This window comes from Bos javanicus, chromosome 15, assembly GCF_032452875.1.
Source record: "Bos javanicus breed banteng chromosome 15, ARS-OSU_banteng_1.0, whole genome shotgun sequence".
NCBI lineage: Eukaryota > Metazoa > Chordata > Mammalia > Artiodactyla > Bovidae > Bos > Bos javanicus.
The window spans coordinates 45519473-45539923 of NC_083882.1; the positions used below are offsets into that span (position 1 = coordinate 45519473).

At 42.4% G+C, this 20451-nt stretch overlaps 1 protein-coding gene across 4 annotated transcripts in view; it reads right to left on the minus strand.

The window, feature by feature from the left end:
- Positions 1–20451, minus strand: part of SYT9 (synaptotagmin 9) — a 387121-nt gene that overhangs the window by 148430 nt on the left and 218240 nt on the right. For all 4 annotated transcript variants that reach the window (XM_061380522.1, XM_061380521.1, XM_061380520.1 and 1 more), the window contains one exon: positions 2738–3089. In XM_061380522.1, the coding sequence (XP_061236506.1) occupies positions 2738–3089 (352 nt within the window). The remainder of the gene's footprint in view (positions 1–2737; positions 3090–20451) is intronic.

Sequence of the window (20451 nt, forward strand, 5' to 3'; positions counted from 1 at the left end):
ATATTAGGTCATTATACAAAAGGGATTTCATCTAAATTGAAAGGAATTAGCAGGAGTTTTGGAGGGTCTAACAGTAACTGAGCTAATCAGAAACAGAAGGCAAACATGCCTGATCTTGGAAGAACAAAAGAAAGTCATCCTTACCAGAAATATTCTTAGAAGATGCAGCAAAACTCATTGTTAGGACGTTCCCAAAGGCAGTGGTGGGAGCCATACATATCTAAGCTGAAGGGGCCAGGTGACAGCAGGATTTCCAAAGCAAATGCCATGGCAGAAGCTGTGCCAGTCTCTGTGACAAGTGGGGAGGCCTTAACTGGGAGTCCAGGCTGAGCGTGTGCCCAGGGAACGTTGGGAAAACGGTAACAGCAGCAGGAGGGAACCAGTAAGAAAGAGACAGCAGTGAGAAAGTAAAGATCATAATGAGAAAGAAGGGAGTAGAAATAATAACTAGCAACGCAGATTGTTTAGAGCCATCTCAGCAAGAGTAACTTTCCCACCTGCCGCAAATATGGTATGAAAAATGCTACTTAAAAAAGGATGTTAAAAATGTTCTGGAGTATCAAGGAAATTTCATTCATTTCCCCCACTTTGTCAGTAAAAAGGCTTTGTGTGTGTGTGTGTTTATAGCACAACTCTGAAGAATTGTAAGACCATATCCTTCTCATTATGGTAAGACCATGAATCAAAGATACGTATTTCCAGACATAACCCATAGAATCAGGTCAGCAGTAATTTAGATAAGAATGTCTGAAATGCGAAATGATGCAAATTATCAGTATTAGGTCAAATACAGCTGGAAAGAGTTTAGTTGTCATATGGGACTCAAATGTTACTAAACAACTTTAGACATCAGAAGACAGAATTAACTGCATGACTTCAAAACTAAAATACATCAAAAGGTAAATGCATGGATAATTCTTTCCCTTTCTCTTTATTTTTGTTTTCCTTCTACCCAGTTTCTATAGGTCAGTGGTAAAGATATCTACAGTTTTTAGTTTTAAATAAAATCTATTTTTTGAGATGCAGGTTACATACATATTTTCTAGAATAAACACTAACAATTATAGTGATATGATTGCTATCAATTCTCTAGAATTATGGCAGAGTCCTCGGACCTTTCATCTAATATAAACACAGTACTGTTACACCATATTGATGGAACCCAGATCAGAAAAATTAACATGCAGAGTAAAACCAAACAGGAGACAATTTCAGTGGAGACTCCATCTGAAGGGCCTACTTACTGAAGCACTGAGAGGATTTTATTATGACTCTGCACCAATGCACAAACTCCACAGCAGCATCAGACAGAGCTCTAGTTATGTTTAAGTCTTAAATCTGAAGAGAAGCCCTAATGATAAAATCTGAAGATTTCTTCTAAACCAAATGGCAAACAACCATCCATTTCCTCACAGAGGAATATTTTAGATAAAGTTCTTTGATTCAGAATTGGAAATGATGCTAAAATAGGTTTTGGAAAAAATTAAATTACAGACTGTCATATTCCATCCCACTTAATGTGAATGAGCAGAGCCTCTAGGATAAACTTGATTAACATAAAAAGGGTAAAATCTTATTTCTGCTTCTAGAGGACAAATAAAAAAGATTTAAAAAAAAATAACTGCAAACTGGGCTTGTACTTTTCAAATAACAGCACATACTATTCCTCCAGCTATCACTCAAGCAAATATTTTCATTTTAAAGAAAGTTGCTTTCTTAGTCTCTTTTCCTGAAGCCTTATTGAGAGTGAATTTTTATATACAGTGATTCAGAATTGGCTGCTTAGCCTCAAAGCTACCTTTATGCATCAGAGTCCTGGTAGAGGCAGGTCTTGGTGATGATGATGATAATGACAGCATCACCAAAAACAAAACCGCAGCTCACGGTGTGGAGCAGCCACTAGGTGCAGGCCTGTGCCAGGCCTGTAATGAGCACGTCATCGTCTCATTCTCAAAACCACCTATCACCGTTCCTCTCACACAAGAGGAAACAGAAACAGATGAAGGTTAATCTGTCCAATAGCACACGTGCAGGTAAAGCTAGTTCACTGGACCGAAGAGCCCTTGCTTTTTGTCACTGCACTGTATTACTTCTCTACAGTGCACAAGCACAAAGATTTGGCCCATGGAAAGACAGTGACACTAGGCCTAGGCACTCTGTAGTCCTTGAAAAGCCTGGAGATGGGCAAAGATCTCCAGCCACCATGTGGGACTCTATGGAGACCCTGTGTGTGACAGCTGGGCTAGGCTAGAGGCACAGGGAATCAATTTCATAGCACCACAAGAGTAGCATGGAAGAGAGGGTAAAAACTTGGGTTCTGGTGGTGTTTGAACAAGGGTTCAAACCCTGACCTGGGTGCTTACCAATTTATGACTTTGTTTCTTAATTTCCTTAAGTTTCTTCTTCTGTGAGATGAAAATGATAATAGGATCTGTTTCACACAAAGTTGTGAGCAATGATAAAATAATACACATAAAGTTCTTGGACAGTCTTTGATATGGAAAGTCTTAGCAATGTTAAATACTGTTATTATGAACTAAGGAGAGATTAAGCAGTGCTCAGGAACCTGAGCACTGGAGTATAGGAAGCAACAAGTTTTTCCACGTTCGTGTCTCTGATACCAAAGGGACATGTGAAAGGTTACAGGCTCCTTGGCTAAATCAATGCCACTGCTGCCATGAGAAGGAAGCAGGACAGTGCTTGCCTTGCATCCAGAAAGGAAGGGGGCAGTACTGACCGAGCTGATGAGGTTGGCTCTGTGACTTGGCGTTGCACACGGATGCCATGGGCACAGTTGTCTTGGTCCCCCGTCTGGGTTGAGAGGGGAATGTCTGGGGAGGTGTGACTGATCTTCATGGAGGAGTCTGGACAAGGGGTGGGAGGGTCTAGGAAGCCCTCACTGTTCTCCTGCTCATTGGTCTCTGTGTCCGTGTAGTTAAGAGGCTCCTGGTTGTTGTCTTTGCTACTAGAGAACAGGCCTCGTTCTCGCCATGGAACCCAGCAGAGTTTCCAAGACACGAAGAGAGACACACCAAAGAGAGCGAGGCCACAGGCAGTGACTACAAGGGTCAGCAGGCTCACTGAGATATCTGCAAAGAAGCAAAGATCAAAGGTCAGTGGGATTGCTCCTCCCATGCCCTCCTACTGCACGGTGTGGGCAGAATGACCCTCTCATTCACGCACCCCTCAGGAGTGACGGTGGAAGGCCAGGCCTGGGATGCTGCTGAATCACCTGGGATGCACGCTGAACGTCCCTGCTGATTCGGAGGCAGGGACAACGAGGACTCAGACACAAGCACAGAGGGTGTAACATGCAGGCATGTTTAGAAACAACAGCCTGAGATAGCAAGAGGCAGGGTGTACTCAGGGGACCAGGAATGCCCCAAGGCAACTGAGACCCTGTCCCCTCAGCAATAAAAATCATTGATATTCTGGGAATAGAGTGGTTTCAACTATCATTAAAAATTCCTCTGTCATCTCAGAGAGCAGTGTAATTTGGGAGTTAAGTAACATCTTTTTTAAAACAAGAGAAAATTAGAGTGCTTTTCCCTCTTTTTGATACGAGCTTTTAAGGGTCTAAGCATTTTGCAGCTCAAGGCCTCTCAAGCCTCAAGAATACCCACCACCTGGTGGTCAGGTGCCCAGGACCAGTGGACAACAGTCACAGTTTGGGTTTCCCCAGTAGCAGAGCTGAGACAAGTGGTCAAGGGCAAGAGGTTTATTTAGAAGGTGAAGAAAACATAGGTAGGGGAACAGGGAAGTGACCCAGTTAGAAGAGGGAAGTAATTCAGGAGGGTAAGAAAGCAGCCAGTAGCGGGAGGGGACTTTGTCAAGCCAGCTACCACAGTGGAGGAACAGAGATTAAACTGCTGCAGAGGGTCCATACCCCAGGGGCCTGGGCTGCTTATAGCATCAATCCCCTTCAGTAATTGATTTGAGGGCAGCTCTCAAGGGGCATCTGCTATGTGGGTGGCAAAGTAAGTTTCTGTGGCCAGAAAATTTCCACATTTCAAATAATGCAGGGCTGGCCTAGGAGGTCAGTAGGCAGATGCTCAAGTGCCAAAGGAGAGGGGTTGTGTGGGGCAACAACAACATCTGCTGCACAGAGCATGGCCCCACGGCCTCAGCCAGGGTCCGTGGAGTGCATGTCTAGTGTGTGTGCACCCAACTCTCGGAACAAAGCCCATCCAGGCTTCCACCCCATCCTACAATGGAGCCAGGGAGAGGCTGAGGCATCAGCCTGAACTCATTCCTGGCACCGCGGTGCTATAAACTCCTTCCTTAAAGGACACCCCTACCTGCCCTTACTGGGCTCCATTACAGTCTGAGGCCCCAAGGATTCGTCCCAGGTTCTGCCTTTACTGTCCATCATTAATATTTGCATTGCTTCAGCCAAAGCTTTCTGGATGTCCATTGCATGCCAGGGATTGTGGCAGGCTTTGGAGACACAATGGAGAACATGCCAGACACACTCCAACCTTCACAGACTCCTATTCTAGTGAAGGGGAAAATTGGGAATCAGTTACCTAACAGTCACAATGTCAACGATCCACAGCACGCCAACAATCCATGACATGAGACAGCTGAGGCATGGATGTGAACCCATCCTGCAAGTCACTTCCCTAAGGAATCACGCTGACCACCTGCTGTCTGTGCGCTTTTCAACATGATTCTTAAGGTACTCGATCATTCTTATGAAACGATAAGACAATTTCTTCATGAAAAATTGCCCTTGACAGAAAGCCAGCTGCCAGGGCTAGTGATGGATCTGATGTATCTCCTCTATGCCTCCCAATCAATCTTTGCCCTTGTGGCGAAACAACATCATATCTCTGTTTGGAAACACAGGGGCTCCAGTTTCAACATTGGTAATTGAGCTCAAAATCTTTGCTTATCCCATTACTCTTCAAATATCACTGAAACAGGATAAGCAAACTATATAACTATGGAAAACAAGGACAGGTACTTTCTGTCTAACACAGAGGCATTTCTGGGGTTGTTTTAAATGAAAAACCAATCAGGGCTGAACATTTAACACAAGTCAGTGAAGGACAGGGAAGCTTGGCATGCTGAAGTCACAGGGTTGCAAAGAGTCAGATACAACTGAGCGAATGAACAACAAAAAAAAACAACAATGAAGAAATGCTGAGGGAAAAATAGAAATTAAAAATCTCAGGTGCAGAGCAAAAAAGGCAGGGATGGGGGACAGGGAAGAGAGTCGAGGGGGGCAAAGTAAAGGGCACTAGAAATCACAAATCATGGCGCCCCAACATGAGGAGGGAGAGAACATGGTTTGGCTACAAGGTCTACTTGGTTCTAACAGCTCACACAGCAGGATGGAAAATTTGGTGGTGAAAACTTCTATGATAGGTGGTAGTGCTGGGAGTGCCGGGAAGGAGGAAACCCTTCCCAGTGAATCAGGCTGCCACAGCAAAGATCAACCTCTACCCCCTCCAATGAAATTTAAAAATAAAACAATCTGTACAACACAGTGAAACCCCTTAATACATTCTGTAATCCAAACAGAGGCAAAACCCCTTCTCTGCATCATGTTAATCGCTTCAGCACCAGCCTGACACATACACCACTAGGAGGACGGCAGAGGCTGGATACACTGGAAGGCAGAAAGGTTACAAGTGTGATATGATGATTATATATTATCATTTACCAAATATCCACCTTTCCACACCACAGTGCCCCCTCCAACGATGGATCATAAATCTCAAACCCTTGACGTTGGTCTTGACCACATGCCTTACTCTGGTCAATAAAGTATGTGTAGATATGGCCCACGCCACCTTGGAGCAGAGGACTATTGGGCTGCCATCTTCTGCCATGAGAAGGCAGCTGCTATTTCAGCCTAGGTGCCACAATGGAAGACTTGTGGTGCAGGCCCAGCGTCCAGAATGAAGAGCAAATTTAAACCTGATGCACAGACTGGGCAGGACAGCAAAACGATCCATAGATCCATGAGCAAAACTTAAACAGTTCATGTTTTATTCAAGTCACCAAGATTTTGAATGTGTCTGTCCCTACAGCAAAAAGTTGACTAATAAATGTGATCATATACTGTCCAAAACTAAGATATTTTTAAGAGGGAAAAGAGGTGAAATCAATAATCACATTGACAAGACACTTTACCCAGGATTGTCTAGGCCTATGGTCACCCTCCACTCAGAATCCTACTTGGGCTCTGAACTCATCCGCTTGGTACAATATGGCCTCTCAGGGTTTACTTGGCATTGACAACATGCTAAATCGAGTAAATCCTAGATCTATTTCTGCTAGTCACCATAGGGCCTGACCCAGCTCAAGAACTGTTTCAACTTGTTAGCTGACTCTCAGCTCATGTACCCCCAAACCACCTTTCTCCCAAGTCCAGTAATGGGAGATCCATGAAAGCAGGGGTTTTGTCTGTCCCTCTTAGGACTGAATCCCAGGCATTTAAAGGGCACACATTCACTGTACATTTGAGGCAGCCCACCAGAGAGCCCTGTGGTCACCTCCAGGTCTCCCGTGAGTTAAGGCTGTGTGGCCCATAAGCTCCAGGAGCCACTAGTCACATTCACAGTTGTTGACAGACGTCTGTGCATCCCAGGTACTACAGAAAATAACTGGCAAACAGCAAAAGGGGCTTTTCCTCACTTGCACAAAGGTGCCCTATAGGTGAGCAAGGGGTCAGAGAGCACCAGGAGAAACCAACAGTGACTTACACAGCCACACCAACCACTAAGTGCAGTCATCAGGACTTCTTGATAGCAAACAGTTCAGGGTACTCTTTACACACTCTACTTGTACTTTTCTCTCTTTTTTCAGAAAGAAGTACTAGAAAGCTGCTTCAGCCTCACTAAGGCCACACATACCATCCACCTCTGAACCCCAGCCTGAGGAAAGAAAGAGGGAGAATTCATTTAGAACCACAAAATAGCTTTTTCAAAGGAGTTATTGGTTAAGTAAGGTGGTAGGTACATGGCCATTTGTTTTATTATTGATTTTTAAACTACATGTATTATACACACATACACACACACATATATATTCTTTGGCACTGACGTATATTCTATAATAAAAATTGAAAAAAGTAAATAGTACCATCAAAAAGTTATTAAAGATAATTTTTCTGAAAAATAGAAAAGTGTAATTGGCCCTTCTGTCCAAGAGTCAAGAGAATAACCAGCTGGTGATCCAGGATGAAATGAGGCACATGGCAGGTAACGCAGCTGGGATCCAGATCCTCAGAGGTGCTGCTGGCTGGGGTGACTGTGCATCAGTCTGTACCCAGAGCTGCTGAAAAACACCCCTTCAGGGAAGAGGCAGAGTGGCGTGTCCTGCCATCAGGCCTGACCATCAGAACCCTCTTCTGCAGGCCACTAGCCCTCGCTATAGGACACGAAGTACTGCAGCAACATCCCTGGACCCTGGACACAAGGAACCAGGACACCCCTAGACCCAGCAGACATCCCAGCTGGATACCTATGATTCAAAGGGATCCCTGCTAGCCTGAAGACTTGTTCTAGAATGACAAAGATTATTGCCCAAAGAACACATGGCTTGAGCACCTACACATCATGTGGAAAGGAACAGTAGTTGCCCTGCTGAACTGTGAAAGGATGGGAAGAACATGTAAACTGATGACAGCAACAGAGTCATAGGACAAAATCAGCAACTTGAAAGAGGCTAACCCAGCTGAGCCATCAGAATAAATGACACCTGACATAAAAGAAATCAATGTGAGAGACAAATGAACTCATATATTCAGTGAGATGTTTAAAACTATGGCCAAGAGAGAGAAGTATGGCTGCAGCAGTAACCAGAATCAGACTCCTCTAAGATCTCACCTGGTCTAACTATGAGATTGTAGCCCTAGAACTCCATAGCCAGCCACATTATCACAAGAGGAAAGGCATTTTCAGCCATGAGTGACTCAGAAAATATGTGATTCATGCATCCCTTCCTGCATAAAATCTATGGAATTCTCCAAACAAACAAAATTTTACGTTAGAATAGATAACCCAAGAAGAGAAGAGCTTTCTAGATAAGACATATACTTAGATACTAGATATCATAAGAATTAGTGATAATCAAAGAAAACAGTAAAACGTGTATTAAAACTAATTGCTGGTTTTGAGGCAAAAAAAGTTTAACAGAACTGTAAAGGAAAAAAATCCACTTAAAAGAGCAAAGGAATGGTAACTACATTCACTTAAAATTCCGTGATGTATTTCCTCTATAAAGCGAGGGCAGACTACTAAAATGAAATGGAGAAGAAAATAAGACAATCTTCTTAGAAAAAAAATTACACCATTGCTAAAACAAATAAAAAATTCAAAAGAGGGTAACCAAAGGTTCATAAAACTTAGGCAAAATTATGCTAAAATTATTTCTACATTAAAAACCACATGGAGATAGAGCAAACCATTTCTGTTGGGATGAAATTAGAGGAGACTTTCACTCCCATGTTAACTTTTTATAAAGAGTAAATATTACTGAGAAAAAAATGAAAAACATTTTTTAAGCTGTTGTAGTACATGAAGTACATGTGGCAGCACATTCAGGTGAACTTGGGTTTGTAATCTCCAAACATTTCTGAAAGACAGTCTTTATGTAACCCTGCTCCTTAGTTTATGAAGAACAAAGCAGTGAATATCATGAAAATCATTACAAAAATGATCATCTCAGCTCCCCAGCACATTTCCCCCTCCAAGTCAAACCCGTAAAAGCCATTTTTACCCTTGTCTGCTCATCTTTGTTCAGGCTTTTAGATTCATGAACGAAATATCAGAAGACTGACACAGGCTATCAACTTTTCACCTTGCTAATACCTACTTTAAACTTACAACTCTTTACTCTCATGCTCATTTCATACAAGAAGGGATGTTTTAACCCCAGAAACAAATGACATTCCCTTAAAATACTATATTGAGCTTTATGAATAAAGTTATTACACTGTCCTTATTTTGTTAATTGCTTCAGAGTTGTGAGAGCTTTGAACTTTGTATTTTGTATTGGGGTATAGCTGATGAACAATGTTGTAAGTTTCAGGTCAACAGCACAGGGACTCAGCCACAGGTGTACATGCATCCATTCTGCCTCAAACTCCCCTCCCGCCCAGGCTGCTACATAACACTGAGCAGAGTTCTATGCGCTACACAGGAGGTCCTTGCTGGTTTCCATTTTAAACAAAGCAGTGTGTACAAGTCCACACCAAACTCTCTAACTATCCCTTCCCCTCATCCGTCCCTCTGGTAACCAAAAGTTCGTTCTCTAAGTTGGAGAGTCTCTGTTCGTTTTGTAAGTACATTCATTTATATAATTTTAGGTCACACATACAAGGGATGTCATACAATATTTCTCCTTCTCTGACGTACTTTACTCAGTATGATAATCTCTAGGTCCACCCATGTTGCTGCAAATGGCATTATTTCATTCTTTTTAATGACTGAGTAGTATTCCATTGTATATATGTCCTCAATCTTCTTTATCCACTCCTCTGTCAATGGACATTTAGGGTGCTTCCATGTCTTGGCTATTGTAAACAGGGCTGCAATGAGCACTGGGGTGCATGCATTCTTTCAGATCATGTTTTTCTCTGGATATATGCCCAGGAGTGGGGTTGCAGGGTCATATGGTAGCTCTATTTTCAGTCCTTTAAGGAACCTTGGTACTGTTCTCCACAGCAGTGGTACCAATTTACATTCCCACAAACAGTGTAGGGGCAGGGTTCCCTTCTCTCCATACCGTCTCCAGCATTTGTTGTTTGTGGATTTTTTGATGATAGCCATTCTGGCTGATGTGAGGTAATACCTCATTGTAGTTTTATTTGTAAACACCTTCTCATCTGTCTCTTGGCCATCTATGTCTTCTTTGGAAAAAATGTCTGTTTAGGTCTTCTGCTTATTTGTTGATTGGGTTGTTTGTTTTGATGTTTGCATCATGAGCTGTTTGTAAATTCTCGAGACTAATCCCTTATTGGCCACATTATTTGCAAATATTTTCTCCCAATCTGTGGGTTGTCTTTATGTTTTTATTATTTCCTTTGCTGTGCAAAAGATTTTGAGTTTAAGTAGGTCCAATTTGTTTACTTTTGTTTTTATTTCCATTATTATGGAAGACAGATCAAAAAAGATATTACTGTCATTTATGTCAGAGGGTGTTCTGTTTTTCTCTGAGTTTTATAGTGACTGGTCCCACATTTAGGTCTTTAATCCTTTTTGAGCTTATTTTTGTGTATGATGCTAAAGAATGATCTAGTTTCATTTTTTTATATGTAGCCGTTCAACTGTCCCAGCATCATTTGTTGAAGAGACTGTCTTTCCAACACTGTGTAGTTTTGCCTCCTTAATCATAATTAATTGACCATAAGTGCATGAGCTTATTTCTGGGCTTTCTATCCTATTCCATTGATCTATATTTCTATTTTTGTACCAGTATCATACTGTTTTGATGTCTGTAGCTTTGTAGTATGGAGAAGGCAATGGCACCCCACTCCAGTACTCTTGCCTGGAAAATCCCACGGACAGAGGAGCCTGGTAGGCTGCAGTCCATGGGGTCTCTAAGAGTCGGACACGACTGATCGACTTCACTTTCACTTTTCACTTTCATGCATTGGAGAAGGAAATGGCAACCCACTCCAGTATTCTTGCCTGGAGAATCCCAGGGACAGAGGAGCCTAGTGGGCTGCTGTCTGCGGGGTCGCACAGAGTCGGACACAACTGAAGCGACTTAGCAGTAGCAGTAGCAGCAGCAGCAGCTTTGTACAATAATTCAAAGTCAGGGAGCCTGATTCCTCAAGCTCCCTTTTTATATCTCAGGATTGCTTTGGCTATTCAGAGTCTTTTGTGTCTCCATACAAATTCTGAGATCTTTTTGTTCTAATTCTGTGAAAAATGCCATTGGTAACTTGATAAGGATTGCAATGAATCTGTAGATTGCCTTGGGTAGTATAGTTATTTTGACAATACTGATTCTTCCAATCCACGAACATGTGTATTATTCCATCTGTTTGTGTCTTCTCAGAGCTTTGAGAACTCTGTCCTGCATAAATAAGGCACTGGAGATTGGGAACTACTGCCCTAGTCCCTTGAATGTCAGTCCGGCCCCGTCTCTACTTCTTACAACAACAGTGTAGCTCAGGGCAAAACAGGAAAATAGATGATATTTTTGATATCCACTCAGTCTTCTTGTCCTGAGCTCCCAACTTTAACTGCTTTCTCAACCTTGTGTTGTCCCAGAAGACTGGAATTTTCAAAGGGATTATATTGGAAACTGAAGACTTGATGTCTGTGTCTAGTCACTTAGGGTGACAGCACAGAAGAGCCAGTGAAGATGCTCAGAATGAGTCAAGGTGTTTCCAGGGCAGGCAGAGGAAATCTCGAACCACAATTGAGGAGGGAAACAAAAAAGATAAGAGCTGGAAAAAAAGGTGCTGAGCATTGAGACTGAGGTGGATGGGACATAAAAAGGGAGAGGAAACTCATGGTCAGAACCTGGGATGACAGGAACTGGTTTAAAAGAATAGTGCAAAATGAAGTAAAGCAGGTAGCTCAAGATCACTGATACAGTCACTAACATATGATTTACCTTTCTGCAAAAGGATTTGAGACAGCTTAAAAAATATAATGCAGCATGGTAGGAGAAACTTTACAAGGAAATCAGGGCCAAAGAAAAATAAAAGTAAAATGAAGATGAAGTCAGGGGGAAGTAAATAGCCAAAATGCATACGTGAGGTTTTGTAAAGTTGCCAGAGGTGGCTACAGAATTGGCTCCCAACATCCCATGTATCACAGAAAAGAAGAAATATAACCAATGATATGATTCAGCATCTAGAAAACTATACAATTAAGAAATACTTGAGACAATGAAAATCTGCACTAGAAATGTAATGACATTAGAGGTTATTATTAATTACTTTTAGATATGATAATTGCATTGTGGTTATGTTGTATAGACAGATATGTAAACATTCAAATGATATCATGTCTGGAATTTACTTCAAATTACAGATAAATCAAGATTGGCCACACGTTAATAATTCTTGAAACTAAGTAATGAGTACATGTGGCTTATTATATTATTCTCTCTACTTTTGAATATGTTTGACAAACTCCTGCTGCTAAGTCGCTTCAGTCGTGTCCAACTCTGTGCAACCCCAGAGACAGCAGCCCACCAGGCTCCCCTGTTCCTGGGATTCTCCAGGCAAGAACACTGGAGTGGGTTGCCATTTCCTTCTCAAATGCATGAAAGTGAAAAGTGAAAGTGAAGTCACTCAGTCGTGTCCGACTCTTCGTGACCCCACGGACTGAAGCCTAGCAGGCTCCTCCGTCCATGGGATTTTCCAGGCAAGAGTACTGGGGTGGGGTGCCATTGCCTTCTCCATTGACAAATTCCTAACACAAAACAAAAAACACCTTTTGGTTGGAGAAAATGTTGATTTCTGACTTCAGTCTTAGACATTCTTATTTAGCAGGTCTTGGGTGAGATTCCTTTAATCTCCATTTTTAACAAGCATCTCAAATCTGAGATTAACCTGATGCCAACGGTCTCGAGATAACACTGAGTAAACAAGACCAAGTAAACCCTGTATATATGGTTCAGAACACAAGACGCTTGCCTAAAACAGCTGTGTCTTTGGGGCCTAATAAAGACAAAACTGGGAAAGTCAGTTAGACAATTGGGCCATGGAGAACTTGAAGCTATCACATGGTAGCTTGTAGGGAAAGTGATAATGTAATCAGATGGAGGAAACAGCCAAGACCAGACAGCTCTGATGATGAGATGTTAGGTGTTTCAGGAAACCAAATCAATGTGGAAACACTGTACTAGAATAAACCTTAGAAGTCATCCAGAACAGTATCAGAATTCCCTCATCAACAATCCCTTCCATGTGACCATAAGGACTTTATTTGAATACATTATTTTCTGTATTTTTTTAAACTTAATGCAATGAACATGTATTACTGTGCAATTTTAAAGGTAATAATAATAAAAATAAAATTATTACATTCAAAAATCACAGAAGTCTGATGTTACTCAGTGAAGGGGAACTTAGTCCCCCCAATACGTCAACAGCCCAGAGGATTCTGAGTGGTAATCTTTATCTCGGATAAAAAGTACATAATAGATGTTAAGCTACAATTAAATGCTTTAGTGTTTAAATACTTGAACCTAAGTTGTCTTGGAAATATATAATCTCGCAGAACCTTGCTCTTTAATACACTATAAGGCACCAAAGCACACTAGTAGAAACACAAGTTCTAGAAACACACAGCCAAGGTCTGCAGCCCAACATCAGTTGTGCAACATAAATCTCTTGGTATTCTGTTTTCTCACAGCAGCGTTAGGACAATAATACTATTTATCCCTTAGAGTTGTTTAGAAAGGTACTGGCAGTCAATAAATGTAAGTTACTGTTTTTTTCATGAGGCGTTTCAGGATTCACCCACTCTACATCTAGACTTATTCTTACTGCCAAGAAGTGGTCACCATGGTTAATGAATAGCAAGGCTTCCCACAGCTTTATGAAATGGGCCAGCAATAAGCAAATATTAAGCCCCAGATGGTGCTTACTGAGCTGAATTATGGAGAACAAGAGAAAGAGCTTCTATTGAGCACCTGATATTTGCTAAGGACCATACCATGGACACAAAGTGAATAAGACTAGACCTTGCCCTCAAGGAATCACTAGTCCTTGCAGTAATGCTGTTTACAACTCAGAGTGCTACTGAAAACCAGAAATGAGGGATATATAACCCAATCTAGAGTTCAGAGAAGGCTTCCCATAAAACGGGAGTGAGCCAAGTCCTACTTATAACCTCTTCTCTTACACAAAGGCAGAACCCAGGTCACTTGGCATGTGGTCAAGACTTCACCAGGAGGAAGGGAAAGCCAGGGCTTCTGCATATGGCCTCCAAGCTGCATAGGGCATAACTTGCCCAATTGTACATGGAGGCTGGGAAAGACTGGCATGTTCCAAGGCCTCTCAGGCCAGCTTTGCCACCATTTATATTTTGTGACCCTGGGTAAGTCATTGCTCCTGTATGGTCTTCCTCATCTGTCATAAAGGGTCTGCTGGGCAAAGTCCTTATATCCTGTGGTTCTTGTGGACTTGCCAAATGACCTTGAGCTCACAGCAATGTTTCTCTAGAGCTAAAGCCATTGTAATAATTCCTATTAGTGACCAGAAGTCAATTGTTGCTCTCTACCTGGAAGCTATGTTTTAGGGCCATTCCTGGTTTTCATTCTTGCAGCTGACATGAGGTTGTCTTAGCTCATGGAAAAACATTGCCTCCTAATGCAAACTGCCCTGGGTCGGGAATATCCCCGGGAGTAGGGCATGGCAACTCACTCTAATACTCTTGCCAGGAGAATCCCACGGACAGAGGAGCCTGGAGGGCTACAGTCCATAGGGTCATAAAAAGTCAGACACAACTGAAGTGACTTATCATGTATTCAGTGCAAACTGCAAGGATTATTAAGGGGTATTAACTTGGGTCTGCAGGGACCATACCATTATTAAGGTACTGAGCCAGGTAAACAGATCACTCCAAGGCCTCAACTCTAAGAAGTCCATTGAATTAGGGCATGGTAACTGCCAAGTGGCATAACTGGATTCTACTGTAACTGACATAAAGAGAGGAGCATATTTAAAAGGACTGGGTCTCTGGCCCTGTTGGGCTGCACCCCACAGGCCTACAAGGCCTTCACCCTGCAGGCCTAAAAGGCCTCTCTACCCAATAGGCCTACAAGACCATTACTTGCCCAGCTTTAGGACCGAAGGGAAAATCTAGAGTCAGCAACAGAAACATTGATGGTTTAACAGGTAGGGAGAGCTTACATGTCTGAAGCAAGATCCTGGAGCAATTCATTACCATGTGCAGCAGACATAGCAGGACGGTGGCAGACTTTGCTCTGGGGACTAGGTTACCAGTTACAGGAGGAAATTACATCAGGTCAGCTTATCAGTTACCGGGGAAACCAGCTGAGGGGCATGCCCCTTCACGCCCCTTTGATTAGCTATTGGAACAATCATCAGCTGGGACTGTGGCAAGTATGTAGGAAGGTCAGTTCTGTGACTAGGGTGCAGATGAAGCCGGCACTGGTCCAGCAGGTAATATATGAGAGGACTACCACCTAGAGTGGTCTGAATATACAAACCCTCCACCCTTTCCTCAGAAGGCTGTCCAGGTGATTCTGCCAGTGTTAAGGAAGCAGTCAGCCTAAAATTAGCATTGAGAGAACACGTTCTGTTGCACCTTCTATTTACAAAGTGCAGCCTCATCAGTGTGACCGGCACCTCCTCACACTGCCATCACCCCTCTGCCTTGGCCAGATGGGGCAGAGGCTGCTCAGGCTACATGGTGATTGGAGCTGCAAACACTAAGAGCTGCGTTTTGGCTCTTGCGTCCAAAATCCCTGAGCTCCCACCCCTGTTGAGCCTGGGCCTCTGTTATCTGTGTAACAGGAAGGCTTGGGAACTATCCTCAGGTTTGCTGCTGGGTTTCCATTCTCTCTTCATTTTCTATAGGTATTATTTAATTGAAAAAAAAAGTCCATGTAAGAAAATATTTTACCACCCACTGTAGCTTCAATTGAAGTGCTTCCAAAATCTACAGTTTTCTGTATCATGGGATTCTGGTCTGTGTAGAGTAAATAAAACATTCAGATGTGCTAAGATTCTTAAGAAATAACAAAAAATCTGATGTGTAGGGTTTTATATAATGGGGACTTTTTGCCTGAAAAGAACATCACGAAACAAATCTTAACAACATGTGGCGATCAAGTAGAGGCCCAAGAGGTTAGTAACCTTCCCCGGTGTGCCTGCGGGAAACTGGAGTCTAGGTCCAGTTAGCACTGGATAGGATGAGAGTGGGCACCTCGGAGGTCTGGTGTCTAGCTCTATAACTTTCTATGAGACTCTGGGCTGCCTGCAACTTCTCTTTAGAAGCCATTTCTCACTTCTAAAATGGGGGTGGGGGGTGGGGGGAAGCTGGGGTGGAAGTTCCTCCCTGCCTGGCTCTTTTGAAAATTAGGTACATACACTTCTATATGTATTAAGAGCTTGTCACAGTGCTTTCAAGTAGTGTTACTTAAAATTCTTTTCTAGCCTAGCACTGCTGCACTGGCCTAAGAATTACACCCCCCACAGGACCTCTTTCCAAACTCTGTTATTCAGAGTCATTTCCCAAGCTAGATCTGGTCTTGCTTTGATCCAATTAGTTTTTAAATCTATTGTCTACCCTATGGAACAAGATCAAAAGGTTGCTGACAACCACCTTTGTGAACCAGCATTTTTAGAAAAAAATCTCATAAAGCAGTATGTGGTATGAATGCTTCTTCCCTTTCCTGGCTCCCCTGAGGAGTGACTTTTCCCCAAATGCTCCTGGTCACTTCTCCTGCCTCTTCCTGCTCCACTCAGAGGGGAAGTGGGTTACTTAACTAGCGTGAGGCAGCCCTACGTCTCCCTTCTATGTAGTACCTGTCTGCCTGCATGGGGCATGGTGCATTTACAGTACCTTTACTGGGAAGTCTGTTACTGCGGCTGGACCCCAGAATAAGACAGACTCTCTCTCCTGGTTCTTCCTCAGGCACAGCTAGACACCTGTAGGACAGGGCCTTGATCTTTACACATATGTCCTGGCTGATAGCAGCCCTGGGCGCATGCTATGTCTATACAGGTAAGGAAACAGAACTGCCAGGCTTCCATTAGCATGAAGGGAGTTACATGGGTGTTATTCTTTTTATAGCACAATAGTTCAGCAAGAGACAGGATATATGAGGAAATCACCTGGAGTCTGGGTGTAGACTTGTTTTTAAACACATGTGAGACATTCCCCAAGAGTCTCCCAGTAATCCCTAGAAGAAGGACAAGAGGTCCCAGTGAGTCCTGGTGAACTGTTAGAGGAAACAGGTCAATGCATTTTCTGTATCTTTAGGCAGTTGAGTTCTAGGCATTTCTGTTATTAGAATTCTATGACTCTAAAACAATCTTTTCCCTTTCAAATAAAAAAGTTTAAAAATCCTATACTCAAATAATGTAGTGCTTATATGTGATGCCCTTTAAAAGAGAGTCAAAGACTTTTTTCCAACGTCTGGTTAACTTATGTCCTAACATGTGGACACCTGACACATACTATCTTCTAACAGGAACTCTGTGTCGTGCACCTTCCATTCACCACTCCAAACCCACTCTCCTTCCCTTTCCACCCTGCTCTGGGCCATGGAGGCTGACCTAGAGGGAGTTCGTCAAGGGGGGTCTGCTGAATTCAGCCAATAGGAGGCCCTCGTGGGAAATTAGGGAGTGGAGGGAGAGTAGACACAGTATTTCCCTCCCCAGCTTTCTTCCTGCTGGGTTACCATGTTGACGTGTCCCTCTACTGAAATCCACAGCTCCTTTTCTGGGTTCTCTGAGGCCTGTGGGTAGCAATGGCTCCCTACTATTATTAGCCTGAAGTAATGTACTATCCCTCACTGTTTCCCTGAATCCTGACTACACCTCTGGAAAAAGTCTCTGTATTAAGCTTTTCTCAAATTTCTTAACTTGACCATGCTGCATGTTTCCACTGGGACTCAGACTGATTCTCTGTATTAATGACTTGTTTTCTGTTCCAAGTGCTGCCTCTTGTCTTAACCTGTGTAACCTTCCTGCATAATCTCTGGGAACCTGACCTTGTATCTGGGCCTAAGTTTCCTAATACATAAAATGAGAGGTGATGAAATGTAAAAACTCTTCCAGATCTCATATTCTTAAAGTTATTAGAGAGCTTTTATATCCAAAGTATCTTCTACAACCTAGCATGATATCTAACATACAGAAGGCATTCAGTGTTTGATAAAATTCTAAGCTATGTATCACTTCCCTTTTTATATCCACTAAAAATGTACTTCAGGAAAAGAAAATGCCAAATAAACCATGTGTTTAAGTATACAGAATGAGCATTAAGATTACCTTTTCATCATGACTGATAATAATATATTTTATGCTTCTCTGAACATTGAAGACTCCACAGAGGTAGTGCTGTGTACTTGGAAGAGCATGGGCTCTGGAGACAGCCATCATTTATTAAGTTAACTTTACAACACATAATACTGAGCTGCCTTTATGAAGATTTTATGTAATTGGGAGTAGAGTGATCTATTCAGAGTGTGCCAAAGAAACTAAATTTTCAGGAGACTCTTTCAGCCAGATGATGTCTCCATATAGTCTTGCTTTTCTATGGCCAACATTAACCCTAGAAATATCTCTCCTAAGAAACAGTTCCAAGTCACATGGCTACTTGAAGTCAGAGCAGAAAGTGGATTCTTGGAGCATACTGTTCCCTATTTTTATTTCTTTCTCTTCTGTCTGGCTTGAACCTTAGCCCATGGTTAAAGACACAGACTCTCTTCCAACATATAACCTCTTACTAGCTTGGACTTTTATACTCAAAATCCTAATGTACCCCCACGGTCATTGATCTGCCTGTGCTAAAACCATGATCAAGCTTAGACTATTGACAATTGATAAAAAGCCTGGGCTCTCGTGTCTCTGCATTTAACTGTCAATTTTCTAAAAATTATTTTTTTAAGTCAATTTCCTTTTAGCGAATATTTCATGCGGCTGAAATGAAGATGGTTTCTTTTAAATCACTGATTTTCATCAGTAGTCATGCATAGAAACTGCCATTTATTCATCATCAGAATGATGAATAATACTGGCATATGACCAAGAAATGTAGTAACTGTTCTAAACAGTATTGACAAATAAAGAAAGAACCCTTAGACTTCAATACAAATTATTCTTAACTCTAACAGGAAGATACAAGGAATACCAATTCTTCTCAGAAGCATTCTCTTTATGACAGCCCTCTCTATGACTCACAGAAATTCTGCCTAGTGGCCATGGACAGAGACACAGCTATAAGCAGACACTGATGGTTTTTCCCATTTCTGCAATCCTCACTTCTCTAGAAGCCAGGTAGGCTTATTTTTTTCACTTTTTTTTTTACTGTGGTAAAATCTACATAATATTGATCATTGCCACCATTTTTTTCAAATGTATATACCCTCTATTTACTTTTTTTAATTTATTTGTTATGAAGGATAATTGCTTTACAGAATTTTGCTGTTTTCTGTCAAACCTCAACATGAATCAGCCATAGGATTACATATATCCCCTCCCCTTTGAACCTCCCTCCCTTCTCCCTCCCCATCCCACCCCTCTAGGTTGATACCGAGCCCCTGTTTGAGTTTCCTGAGCCATACAGGAAAGTCCCGTTGGCTATCTATTTTACATATGGTAATGTGAGTTTCCATGTTACTCTTTCCATACATCTCACCCTCTCCTCCCCTCTCCCCATGTCCATAAGTCTATTCTCTATGTCTGTTTCTCCACTGTTGCCCTGTAAATAAATTCTTCAGTACCATTTCTTCTAGATTCTGTATACATTTTCACCATTTTTAAGTGTACAGTTCAATGCCAAAAGTACAATCACATTGTTATGCAGTCACTATTACTACCCATCTATAGAACTCTGTCATCATCCCATACTGAAGTTCTCCACCTATTAAACCAAAACCTACCATTCCTTTCTTTCCCCACCCCCAGCTCCTGGTAACCAGTCATCTGCTCTCTCTCTCCATAACAGACTGAGTAGTTTGCCTCATCTTAATGAAAGTTGGGTCACAAGACAGACCCTTCACCTCCCAAAAGTACATAGAGAAGAACAGGAGATGATCACAACCAGATAGCACAGGCAGGCTCCTCCATGAACACAGAGGAGAGGAGAGTCTGGGACACATCCCACATGATGCTTTGGAGACTGAAGCAGGGAAAGGGGCTACAAACAGATGTTCCACTAAGAATCCGTCAGTCCTCTGATCTTGGACGAAAATGCACTCTTCTGAGGATGCATGGAACTAGTCCCACTTTTTTATAAATTCATCAGCATAGTTTTATCACCAAGGGCCCAAGCAACACTGCCATGAGACATACTCTACACAAGCAGGGCTGGAGAGAGGAAAAGTGTTTCCCTGAAGACCAAAAATATGAGCACTGGATTCAGGAGTAAAGAAGACTCCAAACAGCAGAAGTCGAGAGGGCAAGGTACTCACACTTAAAGGGGTGGAATAAATTGAGGGTGAATCACTACTGGTAGATCAGACACGAGCCTACAGAGATTAGGCTCTACAGAGCATAGATTAGCAGGAAGCCAAGGCAAGGGTAACAGGGACTGTGATGGAGGAGAGAAATGGCAAGAACAGCAAGTATGGCTGAGAAGGATGACAAAAGCAGGAGGCACGGCCGAAAGACAGCAAAGCCAAAGGAAGAGGCTCATTTTATGTGGGATAGTACTCTCCTCCACATCTTCCATGGGAGACCCACAGGGAAACACAAGAAGTAAACTGACAGGGACCCTTCCTACTGCTTGACAGTTAAAGGCTGCTGATACAGCAAGCCTACATTTAAAAATGCTA